General features: G+C 48.6%; 1 protein-coding gene across 1 annotated transcript in view; it reads right to left on the bottom strand.

Moving 5' to 3' along the window:
- Nucleotides 1–357: 357 nt before the first annotated feature.
- LOC144734106 (thiosulfate sulfurtransferase/rhodanese-like domain-containing protein 3) overlaps nucleotides 358–26,828 on the bottom strand; it is a 39,031-nt gene continuing 12,560 nt past the window's right edge. Inside the window, exons 2-5 of the mRNA XM_078616168.1 lie at nucleotides 5,287–5,462; nucleotides 3,652–3,862; nucleotides 3,156–3,318; nucleotides 358–1,443 (exon numbers count right to left, since the gene is read on the bottom strand). Coding sequence (XP_078472294.1) covers nucleotides 1,386–1,443; nucleotides 3,156–3,318; nucleotides 3,652–3,862; nucleotides 5,287–5,462 — 608 coding nt within the window. The 3' untranslated portion in view covers nucleotides 358–1,385. The remainder of the gene's footprint in view (nucleotides 1,444–3,155; nucleotides 3,319–3,651; nucleotides 3,863–5,286; nucleotides 5,463–26,828) is intronic.

Raw genomic sequence — 26,828 nt, 5'->3', positions numbered from 1 at the left:
GGTTCGCGTGGCGTTGCCTAAAGGGCAGCCCTGGCAAATCGGGCCAAGAAAGCCACCAGAGCCGTCCGCGCAGCAACCGTGGAATTCGACCTCCACGTGCTCACGCACAAATCCCCCTCGAGGAAGGCGGCCACACACACGCAGGGGTGGGCGTCGAGGGGTGTCACGGGGCTCCCAAATGAATGCTGTGGCCAGGCCGAGTGTTTCGCGGGGCGAGCGAGTGTTGTTATTCAGAGGGCTCTAGGGTCGGTGAAGCGTTATGGCGAGAGAGGCTCAGGTCCCTAATCCACCTTTTCCACTGTACAGGACGGTCCAGATTTCTTATCACCCCCATTTAACTCCCGAAAACGTAATATTTGTTTTGAAGTAAGGTTGATTTTAAACAGAAATTAATATGCAAAGGAAAAATACATTTTCGGGGTTAATTCATTGGGGGGGGGGGGGTCGCAAGACATCTGGACCACCCTGCACTGTAGATCAAACCTGGTAATGTTTCTCCAGTCAACACTTGGGTTTATTGAAACTGTGCAGTATTTGTTTTTTGTTATTCTAAAATTCAAATCAATACTGGTAGCAGACCTCGCTTACGAAAGGAATTCCTGCCACCCGAACAAAGATGCCGATCCCAGACTGTTCGTCTCAAGTGGTTGCCACCTGTCCGGGTCAAATCTCGAGCAAGTGGTGGACCAATGAGAAACATCGCAGCGACAGAGTGAGCTGGAGAATCTGGGAATCGGCCGTTGTTTCTGCGATGTGGAACTAAAGCAAAATGCAACGCCCGTCTGCCCTTGGCTGGCGATGGAAGGGGTTAAAACAACCACTCGTTCTGCGGTATTCGTCTTGGGGCTAATTGAACTTGGGGCCAATTAGCCGCAACAAATGAATGACCGTGAATGGGGTGGTTCTGGACCGGGGTTGGACCACCGATTGGCTGCGAGCAGGATAAGTACGCACCGTTTCCACCTCGCACACCACCACCTGACCATCGTTCATTTCGCCACACTTGGTGAATCGGGCCAAGATTGTGGTGGCAACCGCAGTCAGGCATGATGTTAGCCCTGCGTGGCTAACTACTGTAGCCAGAGTCAAGGCCATGGTTAGGGGTTAATTTGAGGTTTAAGGGATTATTTGAACCGTGGTTAAAATAAAGACTTTGACTTAGGACTAGGACCAGGCCTCACATATCATTTGAAGTTGAGTGAGCCACACGAACGGTATTGGTTTAAGGATAGGAGCCAGCTGTTATTGTGAAAGGATATAGGTCTGTGTCATGGGATAGTATTCGGCCCTTGTGGCCAGAATGGATTGCGTGAAGGCGGCGGCGGTGGCGTTGGCGGGTGTGCCGTGGGTCCAGGGAGTTCGTGGCTTGCTGGGGAGGATGGCCATCACGCCTGCTGTTCCCTTCTCTCCCAGTCGAGCCAGCCTCCCCCATAATGCCGAGCCCTGCACAATTGGTAAACAAGCACACGCGCACGCACGCAATCCGTTAGGGCCCACACACCGCCCACACAAGATGCCTTCTCAAGCAGGAGCCCTAATCCTCGACACTCCAGGTATGTATCTTCTTGGTTCTTTCGGTAAAGTCACGTAGAAGGGAAGTAATAAAATAATAAAAATAAAACATAATAAAATAATTCTCACGACGTTGCGGCTACAACGCAAGCAGCCGTCCTCAGGTGACGTGACTTTACCGAAAGAACCAAGAAGATGAATCCCTGCAGTCACGAAAGCTTTAAATCGAAACTCCAGGTATGGCACGCAGGTGCCTGCTTCCGTCCATTTTTAACTTGTTTTTTCTTTAAAAAAAAAAAGAAAATTTTATATTGAGATTATGATTTGCTATCTATTTTCAATTTGGCTTATCTGTTATTGTTTATTATTGAGTTATTTTACTGTGACTTGTGCGTATGTTGGGGAAATGGCGGTGTTGTTTTTGGTTGGTTAAACACCGATTTAAGAGCTTATTGGCTCACGGGGTAATTCAAAATAAACTGAAACTGGTTGGTTCAGTTTTTTGCTGCTTGCGCCACATCCACCATCAATATCAATCAATGCCATGCAACTTTAGTTCATGTGGCACCCTTCACCGACAGAATTGTCACAGACTGCTGCGCCAGTCAACGTAACATCACATCAATGAAAGTTACACAAAATAGTAATAGGTAGACACCTTAGTTAAAAATATAAAAGAGACAACAATACATTTAAAACCCTTAGATGGCATGTATGTAGAACTTGTTTCGCACCATACGTAGCCAAACGTGCTAATCGGACACGGTGTTCATGGTACCCTGGACCACAAACACAAAACCATGCTCAGAATCCTCAAACTTGGGACTACGAACCCATAAACCCAGACTACCAACCCATGAACCCAGACTACGATCCCATAAACCCAGACTACGATCCCATAAACTCAGACTACGATCCCATAAACCCAGACTACGATCTCATAAACCCAGACTACGATCCCATAAACCCAGACTACGAACCCACAAACCTGAACTAGCAAACCATTAAACTCAGACTACGATCCCATAAGCCCAGACTACGATCCCATAAACCCAGACTACGATCCCATAAGCCCAGACTTCGAACCCACAAAACCGAGTGTTGTTGTTGGTGAGTGTTTTTGCTGAGTGTTGTTGAGTGATGTTGTTGCTGACTGTTGTTGTTGAGTGATGTTGTTGTTGAGTGTTGTTGTTGTTGAGTGTTGGTAAGTGTTGTTGTTGGTGAGTGTTGTTGGTGAATTGTTGTTGTTGCCGAGTTGTTGCTGAGTGTTGTTGGTGAATTGTTGTTGCTGCTGAGTGTTGATGAGTGTTGTTGTTGGTGAATGTTGTTGTTGGTGAGTGTTGTTGTTGTTGAGTGTTGGTAAGTTGTTGTTGGTAATTGTCGTTGTTGATGATTGTTGTTGCTGAGTTATTGCTGAGTGTTGTTGTTGCTGAGTGTTGTTGGTGAATTGTTGTTGCTGCTGAGTATTGCCGAGTGTTGTTGTTGGTGAGTGTTGTTGTTGTTGAGTGTTGGTAAGTGTTGTTGTTGCTGAGTTATTGCTGAGTGTTGTTGGTGAATTGTTGTTGCTGCTGAGTGTTGCTGAGTGTTGTTGTTGGTGAGTGTTGTTGTTGTTGTCGAGCGTGTGGCGGCTGCATCTCGTGTACCTGGTGTATCCCAGCTTCTGCGCGATGACCAGCGCCTCCTTGCTGCGCCTCCCCGCGCGGCACAGGAAGACGGTGTTGGGGGCGTTCGGGGCGGCGAGCTCCGATCCGTAGTGCGCGCGGAACTCACGCGGGGACAGCTGCAGAGCCTCCCCCAGCTCCCCCACTGCAACAAAGACGAAGATCTGCCATCGCGTGCGGACTATTGGGGCAAGCGCTGCTCGCGAGCCGCGTCCTGCGAAGGCCGGCCCCAAGTGGCTTATCGAGTGGACATTTACAGCGGCCAAATGCCTACACGCGTGTGTTCGAGGGGGAAACACTCGATCCCGTAAAGGGGGACCAGGTGGCGTTCGCACATGTTTGCTGTCGCGCCTTAAAGCCACCCCAACAAGCGTGATGACGACTATGACGACGACGATGATGACGACGACGATGACGACTATGATGACGACTATGACGACGACAATAATAGCAACAGCGATTGGCGGGCAGCACTCACGTGGGACATTGACGCAGCCCTCGATGGTGCCGTTCTCCTTGAGCTCCGAGGGCTCGCGCACATCCACGAGCCACACGGCAGAGGCCGCCAGCAGCGCCTTCAGCTCCTCGTACGGCACCGACACGACCCCCTCGGGCCCCTCCAGGGGCTGCGAAGCCGACCCCAGCGCCGACTCTTCGGCCCAGGCGGGCTTCCCCACCAGCTCCTCGATCTGGCGGCGGCCCAACGACAGACGGGCAATGTCGATTCGACGAGCCGTGGACTCGACGCGCCGTCGATTCGACGAGCTTTCAACGGATAATGCATTTGGGAGGCCTGGTTGGTGTGCTGGTGTATGATCGGTGAGTTGGTGAGTCGGTGCGAATGAACAGGCATCACGATGGGTCCTTCTATTCCTATTTTTTGTATTTTACCAGGTAAGGCCCACTAGGTTATGTAGCTCTTTTTCAGAAGCGACCTGACTATCACAAATGGTAGTGCCAACGAAGTGGCTTATCGCCTGGAAATTTATAACAGTCAAATACTCTGAACGCGTGGTGTTGATTAAAAACGTGGAGGGAAAAACCGGAGGATGCGGAGAAAAATCCACACGATCACGGGGAGAGAGAGACAGGCACACTTCAAATGTACAGCAGGCACCAGGGTTGGGATCGCACCCACGACTTCCTGTATACCAGGCGAAGTAATTAACATCTAGCCACCGCCAGTAGGCTGCCTGTGTGTGGGTGGTGGCTGTGACGAGTGAGAGACACGTGGGGTGAGCTGGGGCCCCTCGAGTGCCGGGAGAGACACGAAGCAGAAGCAAGAGGACAACGGCGTGCGGCCTACCGAACGTTGGCAACTTGATTGGTGAATAACCACCCCGCGTGTTCACGGCGAGGGTCACGGCCAGAAGAATGAGACACGATGGGCACGAGTTGACACTGGAATCAACCATTTTCATTTATTCCATCACCCTGGCCTTTCTGTGGCTGTGATATGAAAAAGGGCTATTGGCCAAAACGTCACTTTTTACAGATAACTTTTTCATTTTTTAAGGCCGCAGAGTGCTATTGACGAAAGTGTTGAGTTGGTTCGTGGCGTGCGCGTCTGCGCACCGCTATTTGAAAAAAGTCAGAACCATCCGATAATTGGTGGAATCTGTGATCGCGTTTCGTAAGACAGTATATACGTGTAAGACAACGAATTTTAGTGGGAACATTTTGAACACCACAATCGGGCTGGGCTCCATCTCTCGGATCGGGCGGGATGAGGAGGGTGGTGTGTGGATGGCAGGGAGCGGGGGGTGAGAGTTGTGGATTGCGGCCACCATATCAGTGGTACAACCACGAAGAAGTCCGGGAGCAGGCCAGAGCGGATATCTCACTTGCCGGGACCACCGGATGCGGTTGTTACTTTCGCAGTCTCCAACACTTCTCAACGTGGCCAATCGCGGTGAATTACACGACAACACACTTTCAATTAGTGTCGGGGAGTGGGGGGGGTTACTTTGTTGGCCACGTAAATACATCGATAGGGCTAAAAGTGTTGCTAACATTGAGGTGGGACTCTACCGATTTCTGCTCTGGCACCATGGGCTCCGAAGGGAGACTTGGGGTGGGCCAGAGGTAGATTTGTGGGCGCGCGACCACGTACGTCGTCGATCTTGGCCTGAAATCCATCGTTGATGTCGTCAAGTTGTGGCCCTGGCCGCGCGTTGCCGACGTCCGGCCGGGCCTGAGGGCGACTGCTGACCTTGTCGGCGTGAGTCACCAGCAAGGGGCGGCCTGCAGTCACCAGGCCGCGCTGCCACCACGGGGTCAACAGGGCACCTGTGGACAGACGCGGCAGCCACGGACGGACACTCGAAAACGTTTCTTTGAGGGCGCCACGGTGGCGAGATGTTAACTACCTCGGCTGGTGTGCAGGAGGCCGTGGGTTCGATCCCGACTCTGACGCCTGCTGCTGTATATTTGTATTTCGCATGTATCTCTCTGCCCGTGGTTGCGTGGATTTTTCTCCGGGTCGTCTGGTATTTAACTTCAATTTTAGAATCAACGTCACGCGTTTAGAGTATTTGGCCACTATAAATTTCTACCCGATAAGCCACTTATTAAGCTGTTATTTGTTGCCAGGTCGCTTTTGACAATAATAATTCTAATTTATAATGTGCATTCCATCCTAAGATCTCAATGCACAATGCATGGAAAGCAGGAAACAAAAATAGAACCGGGGCAACCGACCAAACTAAAGAGGGAAGGTTTGCAAAGCGGACTTGAGTATATCTACTGATTCCAGTTGACTGATTTCAAGTGGCAAGGCGTTCCATAGTTCAGGTGCCACGCTAACAAAAGCCCGATCACCAAAAGAGAACAACCAGTAGATCTGGAAGTGCTGAGCAGTTGGAGATCAGAATATGTTAATGACTTTGATTGAATATATAAATGTGTTAGTTCCTGCAAGTAGTGTGGGTGAGCCCTTTAAAAGCATAATAGGTTAATAGCAGTATCTTAAAATCCACTCGGAGTTTGACCGGTAGCCAATGAAGGAATAAGAGGACTGGTGTAATATGCTCACGGAATGGTGTACGTGGTGTTAGCACTCTAGCAGCTGTATTCTGAACAAGCTGGAGTCTGCCCAGTACTTTGGTCGGTATCCCAATCAGTGAGGCGTTGCAGTAGTCGAGATAACACAAAAGCATGGACCAGTGTCTCCAAGTCTGCGGATGGCAGGAAACGATGGATCCTGGCAATATTTCTCATGTGTAAAAATTACATTGAGAACCACCTTAGAGATATGTGCTCAAAGGAGGCGGGCCTTACCTTGTAGAATAAAAAAAATAGTTTTGAATAGTTAAGTTTATTTCACCCGGCAACGATAGCGTGATGGGCAACACTGTTACTCGGCCGGGGCTTAACTAAACACGGCGTATTCGACCGCGTGGCTCGGCGGGAGGACAGCCATCGTAAACGCTGCGAGTTCAAATCCTCAACTAAAACTACGACTAATTTGATTTTGCCAGGTAAGGCCCACTGAGCTATACATCTCAACAGCCTGTCAAACATTTAAACATGACCGGGCAAGCCGATTCACGCCAGGGTGTGCCCTTTGTGTATCATATCTTATAATTTTTTCATTTATTTTACCAGATAAGGCCCACTGAGCTATATTGTAGCCATTTTTCAGAAGCGACCTGGCTGTCACAAATGATAGCTCAACGAAGTAGCTGATACCGTGGAAATGTATAGCAGCCAAATACTAATTGCATGTTGATTCTATATGTGGAGGGAAAAAACCGTAGGACTCAGAGAAAAATCCACGCGACCGCGGGGAGAGAGAGACACGCAAATTCCAATTATAACACTGGTCAACAAAAAAAAAATAATTCTGGCCTGGACTTTTACAGCTGTTTTAGACTAATTTCAGGGTGCTGATTCCAAATCTGATCTCAAATTTGCTCTATCACATCTCATTTTATGCTATAGGCATACCCTATTTTCATTGATTTTACCCGAAATTAACTCTGTCACTTATGATTGTAAGTTGTTGCGAGTCAGTGACTGCTTTAGTGTTAAAATATGGTGCTGTATTTTTAGGATAGTGTGTTTATAATATCATTTTATGTTGATATCCACATTTATTTAATATTTTTCTTCTTATTGATGCCAGATTTGGAATCAGCACCCCAAAATTACCTTTAAACCGTTGTACAGTAATACCTTATGCCAGAAAAAGTGTGTTGACCAGTGTAATTGGATCTCGACCCTGACGCCTGATCAAACCCACGACCTCCCGCATACCAGGCGAGGGAGATAACATCTGGCGGATGACTCAGCGCATAATCTCATCCATCTGGGGTCGATCACATAAGCACCACTTTGTAGGGAAGTCAACAGCAGTTGCCTTATGGATAGACTTCACACTGTCATCGGAATGTGGAATTTCCACGGTGGCACAATAACGACATGTTAACTCCCTCTCTCGGTATGCAGGAGGTCGTGCGTTGGATTCTAACCCTGATAATCCGTATATTTGGAGTGTGCATGGTTCTCCCCGTGTTCACGTGGATTTTTCGTCGGGTCCTCCGGGTTTTCCCTCCCCAATTAGAAAAGTGTCCTTGGAGTGTTTGGCTGCTATACATTTTCCCATAAGTCACTTCGTTGAGCTATCATTTGTGGCCAGGTTGCTTCTGAAAAATAACCATGTAGCTCAGTGGGCCTTACCTGGTACCAATAAAAGTAGGAAATACTGTAGTAGTAGTAATAGTCGGCAGAGCAGTGCTTGTAGTGGTAGCAGCCAGCACCACCATAAGTACTGCTTCTGCCAGTTGTTGAAGTCACAGCTTCATGGTTTTAATTCAATACTGTCCTGCTTCTTTGAAACTAACAGGAATACCTCGAATGCATTCATTTCCTTTCCCCTACACACACCGTATCTAATATTGCTCTTGCTCAAGCGCAAGCAAAAACCATTATCTCTTTCATAACAATCAACAATATTTGTGCGTTATCTCAACCCTCCTTGAATTGCTAGAGAGTTCCATTTCCGCGGTTACTGATTTGGCACCGAGATCTAGGAACCCGTTTCCAGGAGACTTTTGTTCACCGAAGCGAGTTTGAGGTTTTGCCACATCACCACGGGACATCTAGAGGGCATTTCAAGTTGACCTGTTTTTCAAAATATTTTTTTAATAGATGTTTGCTGTACATAAGAAGAAAGGCTGCAGAACGTTGGGCGGTATGCATCTTTCTTTTCTGAATGGATCATTAAAGACACCGGCCACAGCAGTTCGATTGTGGCCCATGCAGACCAAAACTATTGACAAATATGATCAACCCCATGGAGGCACATGGATGATGGTGTATAGAGAGACACATTAACGACAAGCCAGGGTAGTGTAATTGTGGCCATGCAACCAAAACTATGGACCGTATAGTAATTTTCTTGCTGTGGTTTTCCCACCTGATGATGATTGCTTGTGTTGCGATCGAAACGTCGTTATTTAATTTTTTTTTATACCTACGTGACTTTACCGAAAGAACCAAAGAGTATGGATCCCTGCAGTCACGAAAACTTCAAATCTAGATTAAACCCACTGTAGTCTGCTCTTCTTCAACAGAGGAATAGCAAAATTCCACAATCTCTCTCCTAAAGCCCTCTCATCGTGACTATGAGACCTCGACATTGTAACTCCTGAACCCGTATTGCTGCTGTCATCATGCGCATGAGTAGAATTGTTGCACCGCCCAACACCTGGGAACGCCACCTCTGGAGACAGAAAAAAAACCCGGGACGCATCATGGGAAGATCTAGAAGAATATCTCACAGTACCTGAACGAGGGAACAACATGCGTGTAAGTGCATGGTCTTACGTGGTGCATGATTATACACTCTTGGTGTCGAGAGGATTGTTAAAATATATTTTCTGCACAGCTGGTAACCACGTGAAAGAAATAAAACAAAAACCCGGTAACCATTTTGTTGTTGTTGTTGCACATTGAGAAATGTCTCGAGCAATAAAGCACGGAATATATTACGTTCAGCCGACAGCTGGAGGGAGTTGCCGCAGTGATGGAATTGTCAGCGCCCTGGACGTGCAACCCAGAGATGACAACAGGTTCGATCCCGTCTCCTGGCACGACGGTTGAACTTAAAGACGCAGGGTTCTCAAACCCCAAATGGGCATGTTTCTTGGCGCTATAACAAATAGCCCATTGCCTGAATTGTCACCAATTAGAGATACATATGTTCGTATCTGTGTATGTATATGTAAGGTTTTTAAGAGAATCTTTGAAATATATGTTTCGCCCGGGCAACGCCGGGTACTTCCCGCTAGTTATATAAAAAATATGTTCGTATTATAATACAGCGGTTGTTTCGGAGTGCGTTGAATTTTGTGCTTTTGCTTTAAGCCCCCACCGCCTCTGTGCACCCGACCGTGTAAGTGGGCGCGCACCATGGTCAGTCCATCGGCAAGGCCACGTATTGGTGGGGCAAAGCGTGATTACACCCCCAACACATCCTCCGAGACGTCTGCACAGTGTGGAAGAGCGAATCAAATATCCCTCCTCGAGCGCTGGTTGGGGTCCCAGTGCCACCAATTTGCGTGGGTTTCCAGGAGAAACGCATTTCCCGTGAGAATGCGGTCCCGATGCCAACACACGATGTTCGGCTCCCTCCAACGGCAATCGTTATTAAAAATAATTCACATGCAGGACGTACTGTCTTCAATGCGCGGATTTGTTTTTTAAACGGCGCCCGTTCTATTTTGCCAATCGTGGCACCGCCGCGCAACCGGCGTCCGTGCCACGTAAGGAGTCCATTCGGAAATCTCACAGGAACGCTCCGGTCACCCAAAGTGTCTAAGAACGGGCAAGGGACAAAGAGGGTTTTCACAAAGCTCATTCTTCTACTAAAAAAATAAACCCCCTTCAAGGGAGATTTTTACGTTCACGCGATAGGGGGCACGTTGACCCGGCACACGCTGCTACAAGATTGGCGTTTTGTCGCTCGGCGTTCAAAGTTACATCCAAAGTCTCAGAATTACAAATATTTAAATGTCAGGTTTAACGGTCACGGTCAAAACTGATATTTTAATTCTGAGGTTTGGAATTTGTCAAAATAAATATAACTTTTTTTTTATGATGGAGGAGTTTGCGTGCAATTCTGCGTGATCTGGCTGCGAGCATCGATCAGCTCCGCTTGACAATCGAGTTTACAATCGAGAGAAACCCCCCCCCCCCCCCCCCCCGGGTGTACGAGATTGTGGGAAGCTCACAAAGGAAGCGCCGTCTTCAGCACTCCGAGCACTCAGCCAAATGTGAACACAATAAACACACGCGCTCCCAAACACGAAGACAAAGATCTCCCGCATAGCACTTTCGGGGCAAGGACCTATGAAGGCCGGCACGGCACACGAGGGGGTGGGTGGCCAGCACTACGCCCGGCCGCCTTTGTCTCCCGAGTGGCGATGTTTACTACATACCGTACCCGGTACTCATTTGAGGCCGAGTCGACATAGGCGAGGCCTAGGACCGGTTCGGATGATCGCCACTGGTGCTGGCCGTGAACAGGAATTGAGCTCGGATCACCGGGCTCCTAACGCAGTGCGCTAACCACGACCCTTTTTATTTAAAATGATCAAATGCTACGTTGAGTATGAATGTGATTTGCCGAGAAAGGCGCCGCACGTTTTAAAACCAAAACACATTCCTGCGGAGGGAGCTGGTAGGAACGATGGCCAGGGTCAACGGCGGCGTGGTGTATTCCGCAAATATGCCCGATTGTGAGGGTGGGCACAAGCCGGCGTGAGTAGGTTAAACGTTGAGTTTTATAAGGGCACCCAGCCCCACCCTCCCCACCAAAGCCCCTCCCCACCCTCCCTCCCCACCCAGCCCTTCCCTCCCCACCCAGCCCCTCCCTGCACGACGGACGGACGGACACAATAACCCCCTGTGGGCTGGTGTAACCAGGAGGTCCCTACCAGTATTAAACTCGACTTGCCTCCCCAACACACACAGACACACGTGTCGTCACGCACACCAATGTATATACGATTAGGAAGTGGAAAAAAAAACCTTCCAGTCTCAGAAAAAGCTAATTCAGGAAACTCGAGTGGGCCCTGGTAGAGGTAACCAATCTAGAGATACCTCTCTGCAGCTGAGGATGGCCGTGAAATTGCCGAAATGAAAATAAATAAATAAAATCGTGAAGAAGGGCTGTTTCCCGAAACGTTGCCCGGTATTAACTTGTGTTGCCTTTTTTTTAAAGACAGTGCTAGTGATGATTGTGATTGAATTTATGTCAATAAGAGTAATCGTTGTTTTTCTCTTTTGTATCCAGGAAAGCCACGCTGAGTCGAAGGACCCTGTTTCACGAGGGTCCTGCTGCTACACGCGTTTTTAAAAATTTTAGGATGTTTTCAGCCAATTCATGATGAGTGTGCAGGGTCGGGGCAATGGAGATGCTCAGGAAAAAAATATCAAATGAACTCAGTTCAGTGTCTAGATTTGAAGCTTTCGTGACTGCAAGGATTCATACTCTTAGGTTTTTTAGGTAAAGTCACGTAGGGAAAAATAACTAAATAATTAAATAATATAAGTAATCATATAAATAAAATAATAAATCACGACGTTTCGGAGGCAACACAAGTCTCCGTCATCAGGTGGGACCGTCACAGCTAAATTTACTGCATCAAGTGATGCAATAAATTAGTACTTCTATTATTTTATTTTTTATTTTCATTTTTGCGTACGTGACTTTACCGAAAAAACCTAAGAGTATCAGTTCAGTGTCTCTGCAAATAAACAGCAATTTATGTGTTTTTTCTATCAGCCTATCGGCCTTCCTGACCGATATTATCAAACAAAATAAAAACCTCTGGACCGGTTTCGACCTTTTGGTTCTCATCAGCAGAGTCAGGCTTGTTAAACAAATGCTGCTTGGATCAACAGATCTGACCTCCGTACAGGCAAGAGAGGGGTAAGGTGACTTAGAGGATTATACGCTTGGCTAGAGGGGCTTACAGGGGGAGGCAGTATGGGACAGGACAGGGATTGCGACCAGCAATTGAATTTCAAAGAGTGTGGACGAGTTGCTGCTGGTGGAGCAATGGGTCCTTGCAGTGACATCGAGGCACATTGCTCTCCTTTTGAAATGGATCGCTATCTTACCCCTCATCCATCTCTCTCATCTCTTTCTCATCTGTGGCGAGATGTTAATTCCCTCGCCTGGTCGACAAGAGGTTGTGGGGTTCGATCACGACCCTGACGCCTGGAGTATTTGGGTGCAAGAAATGTCCACGTGATAAGCCACTTCGTTGAGCTATCATTTGTGACCAGGTCTGTTCTGAAAAATCTACGTAGCTTCGTTGGCTTTACTTGGTAAAATAAAAATCGTTTAGGTAAGTTAGCTAAGCTGCTCACGCCTGATTCTCGTCACAACGGGTAGAAGGTTATTTCTGGGTCATCACTGCAAAACAATCAAAGCGTTGGGACCCTCATGCTGTTAGAGGCTATTTTGAGTCTTTATAGAGCCAAGAAGGGGCACCGGCTTGCCACGAGGCTCTTTGTCACGTGACGAGCCCCTCGCCCCGCCCCCCCGCAAACAAAGGAACCCCCCACGCCCAACTGCCCAATCACCGACGCGCATCTCCACGCCCGCGTGCACGAGACCGGTTCGCTCGGTGCGGCGTTTTTTACGGTGCCGCCAACGCTGATTGGTGGCCCTGGCGGGGGATCTCTCTGCTCAAGTCGTGTCCGTCGCGGTGCGGGAAATCGTTTTTTTGTTTTTTTTATTTCACGCGTCAAAGTTGTTGTCTATACGGTGTCATGAAGATCGACGTTGTAGACCACCTCCCTTCCGTGGGCAAACAGAGTAAGGAATTCCAACAGCCTGTCAAATATTTAATCATGACCGGGCAAGTCGATTCACACCAGGGTGTATCTCCTTGTTGCCCTTTGTGTATCACATAGGACGATTTATTTTAGTATTTTACCAGATAAGGCCCACTGAGCTAAACATCTCTTTTTCAGAAGCGACTTGGCTGGCTATAATCACAAATGACAGCTCAAAGAAGCGGCTTATCGTGTGAAAATGTATAGCAGCCAAATGCCGCAAACGCGTGATGTTGATTCTAAATGTGGAGGGAAAGACCGGAGCATCCGGGAGAAAAATCCACGCGACAACGGAGAGAGAGACACACCGCAAAATCCAAATATACAGGTAGGAACCTCCTGGTTACACCAGCCCACAGGGGACTATTGTGTCCGTCCGTCTGTCGTGCAGGGAGGGGCTGGGTGGGGAGGGAGGGGCTGGGTGGGGAGGGGAGGGTGAGGAGGGGAGGGTGGGGAGGGGCTTGGTGTGGAGGTGCTGGGTGGGGAGGGTGGGAAGAGGCTGGGTAGGGAGGGTGGGGATGGGTGGGGGGTGGGAGGGGTGGGGCTGGTCACCCCGTGGTGCCCTTATAAAACTCAACATTTAACCTACTCACGTCGGCTTGTGCCCGCCCTCACAATCGGGCATATTTGCGGAATACACCACGCCGCCGTTGACCCTGGCCATTGACCGAGCAACCCAACGTTCCTACCAGCTCCCTCCGCAGGAATGTGTTACAGCAGGCGTCAGGGCGACTGCATCCAACCACGTGGCATATCATGTGGCGTCAGGGTCGTTTAATGGTGATGATGATATATGTCGTCATCATATAACCCAGCCATGATCAATCCGCTGCTGGATGAAGGCCACCCCTAAGCCGCCCGTCGCCTTCCACGACCACTGCGAGATAACAAACCCGATTTCATCGCTCCGTCTCTCAACTGGACGTACTCTCGGAGGGCATTTGCAATCCCTGGGCCACCACTCCGATGTTGTTCTTCTGGACCATCGTCCCCTCGAGGCTGGGATGGCTGTCACGAATCTGCGTATGTTCTCCAATCAATGCTGGCCCTCCCGTCTCTCAATGTGCAATACCCCACCAATACCCCAACCAATACCCCACCGTTCGCCACTCAAGTGACGTTGACATCGCCACGGTGCCCGTGCCAGGCCAGGTGCACTTTGAGGCCACGTGAAGTGTCAGAAGGCTCGCTGCTGGCAGGAGGTCACGGGACAGGCCTAGGTGCCATGGGTTGGCTAACTGAGATGACAGGCAGATGCACCAGCTGTACCCCTACTGTGCCAACTTGCTGCATTTTAGTCGCCCGACGTTCTGCTCGTTGCCCTCCGTTTTTTCTGGAGGGCCACTGCCTACAACTGCCCAGTAGCAGCGTCCTTCACAAGCCTCCTCCTCTCAATGTGCACGTATTTATATACACACATTCATAAAAAAAAAAGAAACACATACTCATTCATATAAAAGTGTAAGTATTGATTGTACAAGGGGAGTGCACATCGCAGTGTTCTTCACAAATTTTCAGAGCGGGGGGGGGGGGCACATTCGCTGATAAGACATCATCAACAATGTATAAGGGCCGCCACACATTTGAAACCACTGAAAGTTTGACAGCACGATGATTATTATGGGGATGTTTTCACTCTTTGTGTATTGTCGGGGGCCGCACTTCAGGGACTGAACTAAAGGCCACCAGGAGCTGCCAGTGTCTCGCGGGGCCTTGCAATGAAGACCACCGGTATATCGGATTTGTCTCTGATTTTATGGGAAGTCTGACCATGTAATTGCAAAAGAGCAATGACCAAAAATGAAAGAACGGGCAGCAACATACGAGGGCATCACGCCTACCGAGCCGAGTTTGTTTCTCCCAGTTTAACATTCACACACGGCACATGGCACACCAACGCCAGCCCACCCATTCACTAAAACGTCAACCAAATGCACCTCGCCTCCGGCTCGAGCGCTGATCCCCCTTCTGGGATCACACAGTCACCATCCTAAAATCTCACCCAGATGCGGAAGGACGCTGCTGTGTGAACAGAGTGAAACAACACGGACGTTCCAGAGTAAACAGCGGCATTCGGACCCAAACATCGCGCCTCCTGGCTTTGGCATTCCTCGAAGACACTCGTGGAACCGTCAGCCATATCAGAACATCAACAGGCAGCTTGCGCACGTCTCCTTCACGAATTGAAAATTGAAAACACACCACAATGGCGTGATAGTGGCCATGAAACCCAAACTATGGACCGTATAATAAACCAATTTAGTCTGCACTATGAATGGAGGAGGGAGCAAAACTACACAAATTATCTCCCGAAGCCCTCTCGTCGTGGCTAGCAGACCTCAACATTGGCATCTAGCTGTTGGGAGATATTGCCATACGCATGAATAGAACCACACCAAGAGCTGAACTTGAAAATGAAAAGTGGCATTGCTTACCTGCTGTGACACATTAATTAGAAAGATAGACAATGCTGAAGACTATGGAGCAATTGACAAAAGTGCACGAGGAAGCGTGGAGAGATGCACGCTGGGAAAATGACATTGGAGAGACAGAGGAACACATGGATTGGAGAATACGCATACATCTCCATCTATATAAAAGGCAAAGTTGTGAATGTGTGTCTGTTCAAAATGTTTAGCGTACTTCCCGACATGCAACAAACCGGAAATTTTCCATGTGGGTACTTTCCAGACTGCACACCATGCAAAAATTATAAAAATACACTTTAGTTTTTTTTGGGGGGGGGGGAGCTCAATAATGCATATATTTTTTGCACAGCAAGTGAGCTGTGACGTCAAATCTGTCACGTGACCCACGCATGTGGAAGCGTAACGCATTGTCGTGTAGTGGTTAGCGCGCTGCGCTACGAACCCGGCGACCCGAGTTCGATTCCCGCTCACGGCCACCACCACCGGTGATGATCATTTGAATCGGTCCTGGGCCTCCCCTAGGTCGACTCAGCCTCAAACGAGTAACTGCTGTGGTGTGTGAACATCGCCACTGGGAAGACAAAGGCGGCCGGGCGTGGTGGATCCAAGTCTCGGGCGAAGCCGGGTAGTACAGCTAGTTATCCATAATATAATGTTTTCTTAGTTAAATCGCGTAAATCTAAATGTGTTGTTAAACCCGCCGCCATTACCCAACACAGCTAAGTAGTGAGGTTTGTCACGTAAACGAAACGTGCCAATTCGTTACTAGTTCAGCACACCGGTTGTGTGTTGGAGAGTCAACCCACTACAACATTTACAATGCGTGTACTGTGACGTTTAATTTAGAAACACGCGTTCAGAGTATTTGGCTGCTGTAAATTACCACGTGATGAGCCACTTCGTTGAGCTGTCGTTTGTGATAGCAAGGTTGCTTCCGAAAAAGAGCTGAAAAGCTTAGTGGGCCTTACCTGTTAAAATAAAAAATATATTTTTTATTTTAGCTTTGGTGAATAACTGACGAGCTGAGGATACCAGGAGGATATTTGGGTTAATTTTTTTTATCGAAGCGAGAAAAAAAAATCTTAAGAAATTATTTATTCGCTTTGTTCAAGAGGATCCAGCATTTTGATGTTTTAGGGGCCGTCCATAAATTACGTCACGCGATTTTGGACGATTTTTGACCCCCCCCCCCCTTCGTCACACGGCGTCACAAAAAGTCAGATCCCCCCTCAAATATGACGTCACAAAGCTCTGCCCCCCCCCCCCTCCAAAAGAAAACATGCTTCAAATCGCTTTAAACTATTGTCATTGTAGTGCGTATTTAATGTGGCGCTGCACTCTGATGTTATAGGATAAAACATTTATTAAAAATTATATTTAATTAAGGAGAAGGTGTTGTCTATATTTATTTAAAGTTGCGCATTTTGATGTGACGTCACATTTCTCAAACCCCCCCCCCCCCATCGTCACACATCGTCACAAATGTCCGACACCCCCCCCCCCCCCCAGGTGCATGATGTCATTTATGGACGGCCCCTTAGCTCAATTCCTTCCAGTATGTGGGAGGAATCTGGGGAGAAGCTACCCAGAGAATACTCAAGTATGTGCACAAACCATGGCACCAGCATATACGGTTATTCTTGGTGGTGGTGGTGGTGATGATGATGCACTCATGGGAAATTAAAATCCTTCGGTCAATGTGCGCTGACTGTGATTACTACCCAGAACAGAATCACGGAACACAAAACGACTCAACGGCTGACTCACACAAACTAAGAAGAAGGAGGAGGTGGTGGTGGTGTTGGTGTCATCACGGAGATGATTCACCACTACGCTCCTCCTCACGCAATCGTCTGGCTCGTGAACCACCACAAACTACCAAATCATCGTTGTCGCTCCACATCAATGGCGCCCAATTGGCGTCTCCCCAGCCGCGTGCGCGCTCTTTAATCCATCGCACGCGGCTCTAACGAAGGGGCATAACGTGGACAAAGACAAAGATCCCCCGTATAGCCTTAACGGACTGTTCGGGCAAGTGGTGTTAGCGAACACCTATGAAGGCCGGAACGGTGCACGAGGGGGTGGGTGGCCACGACCACGCCTGACCGCGTTTGTTTCCCTAATGGCGATGTTTACACATCGGGTACTCATTTGAGGCCGAGTCGACCTAGGGGAGGTCCAGGAACGGTTTAAATAATCGCCACCGGTATTGGCCGTGAGTGGGAATCGAACTCGGGTCACCGGGTTCGTAGGGCAGCATGCTAACCGCGACACCACCACTCACCCACCATAACGTAGAACATCCTATCACAGTAGCAAAGGGTAATGAACGTCTCCCGTGCTGTGCCGAAAACAGTCAATATTACTAATTGGCTATGTCGGGTGGTGGCGGGGTCAACGACACATATTTACGCGATCTAACCCAAAACCTCTCTTGTGGATGACTGTCAATATAAAAACGTTATGCATATAAACTTGGCTCGTTGCAAAACTCACAGCTACGTTTTGCCTCTTGGTCTGTTACGGGTCGGCCACCCCTTTCTCGACATCAGCAGCCTCACGGAGCAGAGTGAGATGAGTGCAGGAATCATCAAAATGAATCGTGAGGTGTCGTGCCCAAGCCCAGATTGAAGATCACTAACGGCAATGAGGATGTGGCAGAGAGAGAGGGGATTTGTCGACTTCTTCACGGACAAAGCCAGGACGTATTTCTCAGTTCGCACGAGGTCTATGTTCACCACTGTGCAGTGTGTGTCACGTTAAACTGTAATAGAGTTCGACACGGCATCATCGGTGCCATATCTCGGTTACAAATCAATTCTTGCCAACCACACACACAGATGCCAGTTCCCGTACTGCCCAGGCCAAATACAAACAGTCTGGATTCAATCCACCAAAACCTGGGTCAAACCCGGGACATATTAAAAAAGAACCCTAAAATGAGTAACACATTGACATGGGGGACCGTGCAGTTAGGCAGCGGTGAATGTCTGGTAGTACTAGCCCCTTCATCCTCTGAGCATATACCACGCCATCCTATATGACCTTACCTCCCTGGCCTCTCTCTGTGCTGTAAAGAAGGATTGTAAGGGCCGTAGTGTTATTGACAAATGGCTTAAGAAGAGAAGGGGCATCCGTTATGTAAGATTCATTCTTTGGCGATGCTGCAGCTGCAATGGTAGCGGTGCACACAGCACGGCGAAGAACAACACATATCTCAACACATTTGTCAACAACTCCGTGGCGAGATGTTAACTACCTCGCATGGTATGGAGGAGGTCGTGGGTTCGATCCCAAACAAGACCCCTGCTGCTGTATATTTGCAGTTTGCGTGTCTCTTTCTCTCCACGTGGTCGCGTGGATTTTTCTCCGCGTCCTCCGGCTTTTGCCTCCGCATCCTCCGGCTTTTGCCTCCGCATTGAGAATCAACATCACGCGTTTTAGAGTCTTTGGCCGCTGTACGGTGCTGTTTTCTGGAATTTTTGCTGTTTTTTTCCTGGAAGGAGCATTGCCTGAAACATCACCTGGTTATATCATTATTTTATATCCATAATACAGGTTTTTTTGGGGTTAGATAACGTAATTATAAATGTGTCGTTAAACCCCACACAGACAGTTAATAAGGATTGTCTATCCCTCTATTTAAGGAACGAAACAGGAGGATTTCTCCACAAATCTGTCTGTCCGCCTGATGATGCTTGTTGTAATTACTGGCGAAACGTCGTACTCAGATTGTAAATGTTGTGTATTTGTTCTCCAACCGGTGTGCTGTACTATTTGTTTACGTGTTCTGTTTACGTGACAAACCTTACTAATTTGCTGTGTCGGGTGGTGGCAGGTTTAACGACACACTTATATTTACACCATCTAACCCAATGCATTATGGATGATATTGGTCGCAAAAGCCTACGTGTTAAACTGTATTTAATATATATTTACATATTTTTTGTTCTTTTTAAGGCCAGATCGTGTTATTGACGAACGCGTGGAGTCAATGTTTGTGTTATCTGTGCTTGTGTACCACTGCCAACGCAGCCTCCATCACCGGATAAGTTGCGCAACTATCGAATGTAGTCGACATGCGTTGCACTTAATTCATACTGGTAGTAACCTCCTGGTTACACCAGCCCACAGGGGATTATTGTGTCCGTCCGTCGTGCAGGGCGGGGCTGGGTGGGGAGAGAGGGGCTGGGTAGGGAGGGGAGGGTGGGAGGGGCTGGGTGGGGAGGGTGGGGAGGGTGGGGTGTGGGAGGGGTGGAGCGGGCCTGGTCACCCCGTGGTGCCCTTATAAAACTCAACGTTTAACCTACTCACGCCGGCTTGTGCCCGCCCTCACAGTCGGGCATATTTGCGGAATACACCACGCCGCCGTTGACCCTGGCCATTGACCGAGCAACCCAACGTTCCTACCAGCTCCCTCCACAGGAATGTGTTAGCGAGCACCCTCCCTGTCTCCTCCCTCAAGACCCCCCCTCACCTCTCCTCCCTAGGTACCCACCGTAATTCCCGAACCCACTCACCTCCTTCCCCATACCCCATCCATATTCACCGCATCACTTTTAGTAGCTACCACTCATAACCCTTGTACTGTATATATATATAAATACTAGCTTAACTACCCGGCTTCGCCCCTGGGACTAGGATTCACCACGCCCGGCCGCCTTTGTCTCCCCAATGGCGATGTTCACACACCACACCAGTTACTCGTTTGAGGCTGAGTCGAGCTAGGGGAGGCCCAGGACCGGTTCAAATAATCCTCACCGGTGGTGGCCGTGAGCGGGAATCGAACTCGGGTCGCCGGGTTCGTAGCGCGGCGCGCTAACCACTACACTATAATGCGTGACGCTTCCACGTGCGCGGGTCACGTGATAGTTTGACGTCACAGCTCACTTGCCGTTTGGCCTCGGCAAGGTAAAGTAAAAGGTAAAAAATTATAGTAAAAACAAAGTTTTTTACTATAAATCCTTTATATGCGTGGCATCGGTTTTATTTTATTATTCATTTCTGTTTTTTTTTAGTAAGAGTTTCATTTTTATCACATTGGTATTTTAAATTAAATATGAAAAAATTTTTTTCCTAAAAAGTGGAAAATTTTGGAAATTATTTTTTACGAAAATAAATTGTCACGCACAACGAGTCTGTGTGCAAAATGTCAGCTCGATTGGATCACGGGAAGTGGGTTAAAAAACGACCGAAAGATTTGCACGGTCGTAAGCGCGCAGGCAAGCAAGCAAGTGAAGTTAATATAAAGTATTTAAAAACGAGCCTACCTTTTCCCTACCTTTTACCCTTACCCCATACAAATTGCCCGATTACAGGGTAATTACTAGGGTACTACTACACATGAAAAAGGTTTATAACGGTAAATGCTAGGTAGAGCGCTTTTATCATATAGAATACTCTCGATGATTCCAATTTTACACGCTTGTCGTTGTTGTCGTTGTTGTCGTTGTATCCTCAAATCTTGTACCTCAGTTTTAACCTACTTCTTAATGTGGTATCGTTGCAAACTTGCTATACTTATGTCATACTGATGACAATACTGTATTCTATCATAAAAATAAAAAATATATTTTTTTAAATATTATTTTTATACGTTATGTTTCGGCTTGGGTCTAATTGTCCACGCTCAACTGACGTTGACTGTATTTGCCCACGGTCCCATACGTTATGGCAAGCTTCGGGGCCACTTCCTGGAGTCGTGGAGTTCTGCCATTACTAGTACATTTCATAAAAGCGTGTTTAAAAAAAAAAGTAAAAAAAAAATATTACTTATTAAATGGAAGCCACGGAGCTTTTAGCGGTAAACAAGGCACCGTATTTACCGGGTAATACTTCGCGCTACCTTTACCCTACCGGGTAATTCTTCCGAGCTACCTTTACCCTACCCTTTACCTTACCCCTTGGCATGTCGACACCTTTAGCATTTACCATTTACCCTTTTACCCGGTAAAAAGGGTAAATTACCTTACCTTGCCGAGGCCTACTTGCCGTGCAAATAATATATAAATTATTGAGCTCCCCCCCCCCAAAAAAAAAAAAGTGTATTTTTATAATTTTTGCATGGTGTTCAGTTTGGAAAGTACCCACATGGCAAATTTCCAGTTTGTTATATGTCGGGAAGCAGGCTAAACATTTTGAACAGACACACATATTCACAACTTTGCCTTTTATATATATGGAGATATAACATTCACGTAAAAATAAATACTGCGTTCATTAAGTGCCCAGGCTCGACCCTTTGCAACAGAGAGGCCACGCTGTTTCACGCTGCGCCGCCAATGGGTTTAACTTCATCTCTTGCTCAAAGCGATGCAACCAGGCGATTACATAACGACAAAGCGGAGACATTGAACTGGCACATCGTGCTGCAGTCAGCAGGCGATTTTCCCTGTTTAGAGCTCTTGCCTTGAACTTTGCATCTTCCCCGACCTCTCTCCCCATGCATAGTTGCGAAGACAACGCAGATTCCTCCCTCCCCCATCACCCCAGGCCTGCTGCGCTTCTCAGTGCTCACAAGGTGTTGTGTTTTACAGGGGGGGGGGGAGCATTGTGTGGTTGTTTTTTTGCTGGGGATTGGACCAACGGCGATGTTGCGCACAGAGGGTGGAATAGAAAGTTAATGAATAACCGAGTGGTTTAAGATGAGATAATTTTTGGGGAGCGATCCAAGCTATTGGGGTAAATCAAAATCGTCAAAGCGATCATCTACGAGGCGGCGTTCGTCTCCTGTTTACAATCCTGAGCCGGTGGTGGAAATTCCACATTCCTATGACGGGGGGGAGGGGAGAGCATCTCCGGAGGGCAGCCACCGGTGACGTAACGACGCCTTCAGCTCAGAGGGGTGCGGCAGTCGGTCAGGTGAGGCCCTTCAAGCTGTTGCTGAAGACAAATCTCACGGTGCTTGTCAGGTGTCAGGAGGGCGTGGGGGGAGGAACTAAAAATAACAAGAAGAGATATTTAAAAAAAAATGTAATTCGGTAAAAAAATAACAACTCAATATTTCAAGAGCCACACTGGCAGTCCTTGAAGAGCCACCGCATGCGGCTACGGAGCCGCAGGCTGCCGACCCCTGCTGCAGTATGAATAGATGCTGATGCTGAGTGTCGTAATCATCAGCAGCAGCAGCCATGGCAGTCAATGCCATGCTGGGTGTAGGCCTCACACGAGTCGCCCACGAACTCCCAACGCTCCTGTGATGTAACGATCCGCTCTGTTGGGGGGAGCCCAACTCAAGGAGGGGGGAGGTGTCAAGGCGGGGGGGGGGGGGGCACCAGGGAGAGCCAAGGCACCCTCTGCCTGCCCCCCACGTTCGTAACGCTACGAGCAGCCACCGCTGACTTCCCCCCCCCCCCCCACGGAGTGATTTGCTACTGCTCATTGTCAGTGACCCCAGAAGGGCGGTGAGCTGAGTCAACCGGCCCATCACTTGAACGCACGACCAATGGCACGACCAATGCCCCTGCACAATATTTACCATTCGATGATGTAATCCGCTTGGTGCACTTATTGTATTATCTGCATTATACCCCCCCTCCTGCCTCCTCCATGTATTCTCTTGCGAATCGTAGAGTTTGATCTTATAACGCGGTAGGCGTGTGATTGTTGTCGTGCATGTGTGGATGGGTGCGAGCAGGTGGTAACCCCTCCACCTTAAATTAATTACCACTAAACCATGAACAAAAATATCTAGCTAAGCTTGTGCCGGAGGCCCCGGGGGGACAGGCGTCTATGACGTCTCCTGGCCAAACCCCATTTGGCGGAGCTAGGAGATTGAATCCTTACCCTCGGGGTTCCTCCAGAAACAGCAAAAAGCCACTCCGGGTGGCCACGTGGAATGTTCGAACGCTCACTGCGGAGGAGAGGCTGCCGTTCCCGCATCGGCGCATCCACACAACATCATGAATGCACACCGGGTCCAAGCAAGAACATCTGCTGGACTATATAGTGATGGAATAGCGGATGCAGGCCCATGTCCTTGACACCAGGACCTACCGTGCAGCTGATCTACCCACCGACCATCGACTTGTCATCATAGGGCCCATTGCATCTCCGACCAGCACCACCTATCCAGTGAACTGGAGCATGAACGCCAAGCCCTCAAGATGAATGGATATTCGGACCGCACAATCTACAAAGCTGTATCCCCAACCATGGGTAGAGAATCATCTGAGGACCCAATCAAAACCATCATCTTGCCATACATAGCAGGGGTTACCAAAAAGATTCCCATAATCTTGAACAAACACAAGATCCAGGTTCGATTCAACACAGTACACAAAAACCGTGACCTGATCCCATCTTTGAAAGATGTGATTCCTGACATGCAATACCCTGGTGTCTACAAACTAAGTTGTGTATGTGGTAGCAGTTACATTGGGGAAACGAAACGACATGTCTCGGACCGTGTTCGCGAACACAAGGCAGATTTGAAACACGGCAGTACCATTACCTCTGCCGTGGCTGATCACTGCTGGAACACGGTGGGCTCACACGACATTGTTTTTTTCCGAGACCAAGGTACTCTGCAAACCTTCGGGCTACCATCAATGATATGTTCATGAAATCATTCAGATATATAAACACAGACATAACTTCAACCGAGAAGATGGGTACAAATTGAGCAATGATTAGAAGGACGTTATTAACCAGGTAAATCCTAAACTGGTTGTTGATGTTTCCATCCTACCTGCCATTGTCAGCAGTTTTTTCCGACTCTCTGAGTTACATTACCAAGTTAAATGTATTTACTTTAACGGGCTAAATGTCTCACTAACAAAGCCAACGTTGCCCCTTTCCCTCGATGTGGCGGTGGCTCTCGTTTTTTATCAGACTATAACTGGCTGTGATGTTGTTGTGTGTGTGTCTCTGTGTGTGTGTGTCTCTCGGTTTGTGTGTCCCTCGGTTTGTGTGTGCCTCTCTCTCTCTGTGTCACTTTGTGTGTGTGTCTCTCTCTGTGTGTGGGTGTGTCTTTCTGTGTGTCTCTCTCTCTCTGGGTGTGTCCCTCTATGTGCGTCTCTGTGTCTGTCTCTGTGTGTGTCTCTCTTTGTGTGTCTCTCTAGGTGTCTCTCTCTCTATGTGTCTCTCTCTCTATGTGTCTCTCTCTCTATGTGTGTCTCTCTCTGTCTGTGTGTGTGTCTCCTGTTGTGCGCTCTATCCCCCAAGTGGCTGATATACCGTCAATACACATTGACATGCTAATCTCTCACAATACAATGGCCACCTCCTCAGCACAATCTCTAGCCTCCACCCTCTTGCCCGATGCGGCAACCTCCCCTCCACCCCTCTCAGCTCTATATATAAGGACTTGTTTCAGCAGCCTGTTTCTCACTCCCACCTGAAGACGGTTGCTTGAGTGGCGATCGAAACGTCGTGATCTATTATTATTTTTCTACCTACGTGACTTCCCCGAAAGAACCAAAGTGTATGGATTCCTGCAGTCACGAAAGCTTCAAATCAAGATTGACTTGTCTTCTGTAAGATGCGCTTGCCATTCTTCCACTCTGGTGGTGGGTGTACACCCAGGACCCCATTCAAACCCACAGTGGCCTGGTCTCCGCTAGCTGATGAAAGTTGCAAGCGAGAATTTCATAATCGCTTGCAGATGGGGTTTGCATCGTCCTCCACTCCTACTGATGCCGAGGGGAAATGGGCGAGGTTTAGGACCGTGGCTCACGCAGCTGCAATGGCTGCTTTGGGTACACGGTCCAGACCTCCCCAGAGAACCTGGCTGACAGAGGAGGTGTTCAGGCTGGCTGAGAAAAACGACAGGCCCACTCTCACCGTCTATAGCGTCCCACATCAGAGAATGAGGAAGCTTACCGCAGCCTTCGTTCGGAGGCGCTGCAAGGATGGGTGGTGGTCGCGGGTTGCTGAGGAGATGGAATCTGCCTCAGTGGCCCGCGATCACAAATCACTCTTTAACTCCATCAATAAAGTAATTTGCAGCGGCACACCTATCACGATCATTAGGGAAATAACGGTGATTCAATATTCGACCCCCAGGAACAGGTTTGCAGATTTGCTGAGCATTTCTGTGAGGTCTTGGGGGAGGAAAAATCCCTCAGCCTGGAAAACATCATGGGCAAAGTGGGGATGACCCTGCTGAGGCTGCGGAACCTCAAATATTGGAAGTAGTCACCCCCTGTGAGTGGCTGGCTGAGGTGCCATCTGTTGAGGAAGTACTGAAGGCGATCCAGAATCTGAGACCAGGTAAAACACCGGGCAGAGATGACCTCCCAAGCGAAATGCTGAGGAAGGGTGGCGTTTGTACACAGACTGCCCTATATGACATCATAACAACAGTCTGGACCACTGGACGGGTTCCGCAGGATTGGAAGGATGCCCTGGTGGTTCCCCTCTTTAAGAAGGGGGACCGCACAGACTGTAACAACTGCAGGGGCATCTCACTCCTCAGTGTGCTGGGAAAGGTACTGGCAAGGATTATTCAACATCGCCTTGCCAGGCACGCTGAGAGGCTTGCGGAGCCCCAATGCGGTTTCAGGAAAGGGCGGTCCTGCACATATGCCATATTTTCTGTCCCTCTGCTACAGCAGAGGTGTAGGGAATTCCAACAAGACCTACATCACTGCTACATCTCGGCCTCTGTGGAGGCTCGTCAAGGACGCTACTGGGCAGTTGGAGGCAGTCGCCCTCCAGCAATAATGGAGGGCAGAGGAGCGACGCTCACAACAACGAGCAGAGTGGCGGGTGGCTAAAACAAAAGTCGGCACAGTAGGGGGCACAGGTGGTGCATCGGCCAGTCATCTCAGTCAGTCGACCCATGACAACTGCTGGGTCTGCCCCGTGACCTCCTGCCGGCGGGCGTTCGGCTAGCGCGCTACGCTATGAACCTGGCGACCTGGGTTTGATTCCCGCTCACGGCCAACACCAGTGACGATTATCCGAACCGGTTCTGGGCCTCCCCTAGGTCGATTCAGCCTGAAATGAGTACCTGGTGCGGCGTGTAAACATCGCCACGGGGGAGACAAAGGTGGTCGGGCATGGAGCTGGCCACCCAACCCCTCGTGTACCGTTCTGGCCTTCATAGGTGCTCACTAACAGCACTTGCACTAACAGTCTGTTAAGGCTATACGGGGGATCTTTGTCTTTGCGTGTAAGATCAGATTTGCGTCACAAAAAAGAACGGGTTTTTTTGGGGGGGGGGGGTGGAGAGGGTGGAGGGGTTGGGGGTAGAGGGGGCGGGGGTGATGGAGGGGGTGGGGATGGTACGTCTTACTTTCAAAAGAATCCTGTAATTCAGAGAATGCGGTAAAGCGTCAGTTGTTTAATGTATTTAATGTGTATTATGTATTTAATGTGTTTAATGGATTTAATGTGTTGTATGTATTTAATGTGTTTAGTGTATTTAATG

Source organism: Lampetra planeri, chromosome 50, assembly GCF_965212315.1.
Source record: "Lampetra planeri chromosome 50, kcLamPlan1.2.h2, whole genome shotgun sequence".
Classification (NCBI taxonomy): domain Eukaryota; kingdom Metazoa; phylum Chordata; class Hyperoartia; order Petromyzontiformes; family Petromyzontidae; genus Lampetra; species Lampetra planeri.
Note: the sequence above shows the minus strand (reverse complement) of the source record. Positions and strands in the feature narration are given on the sequence as shown.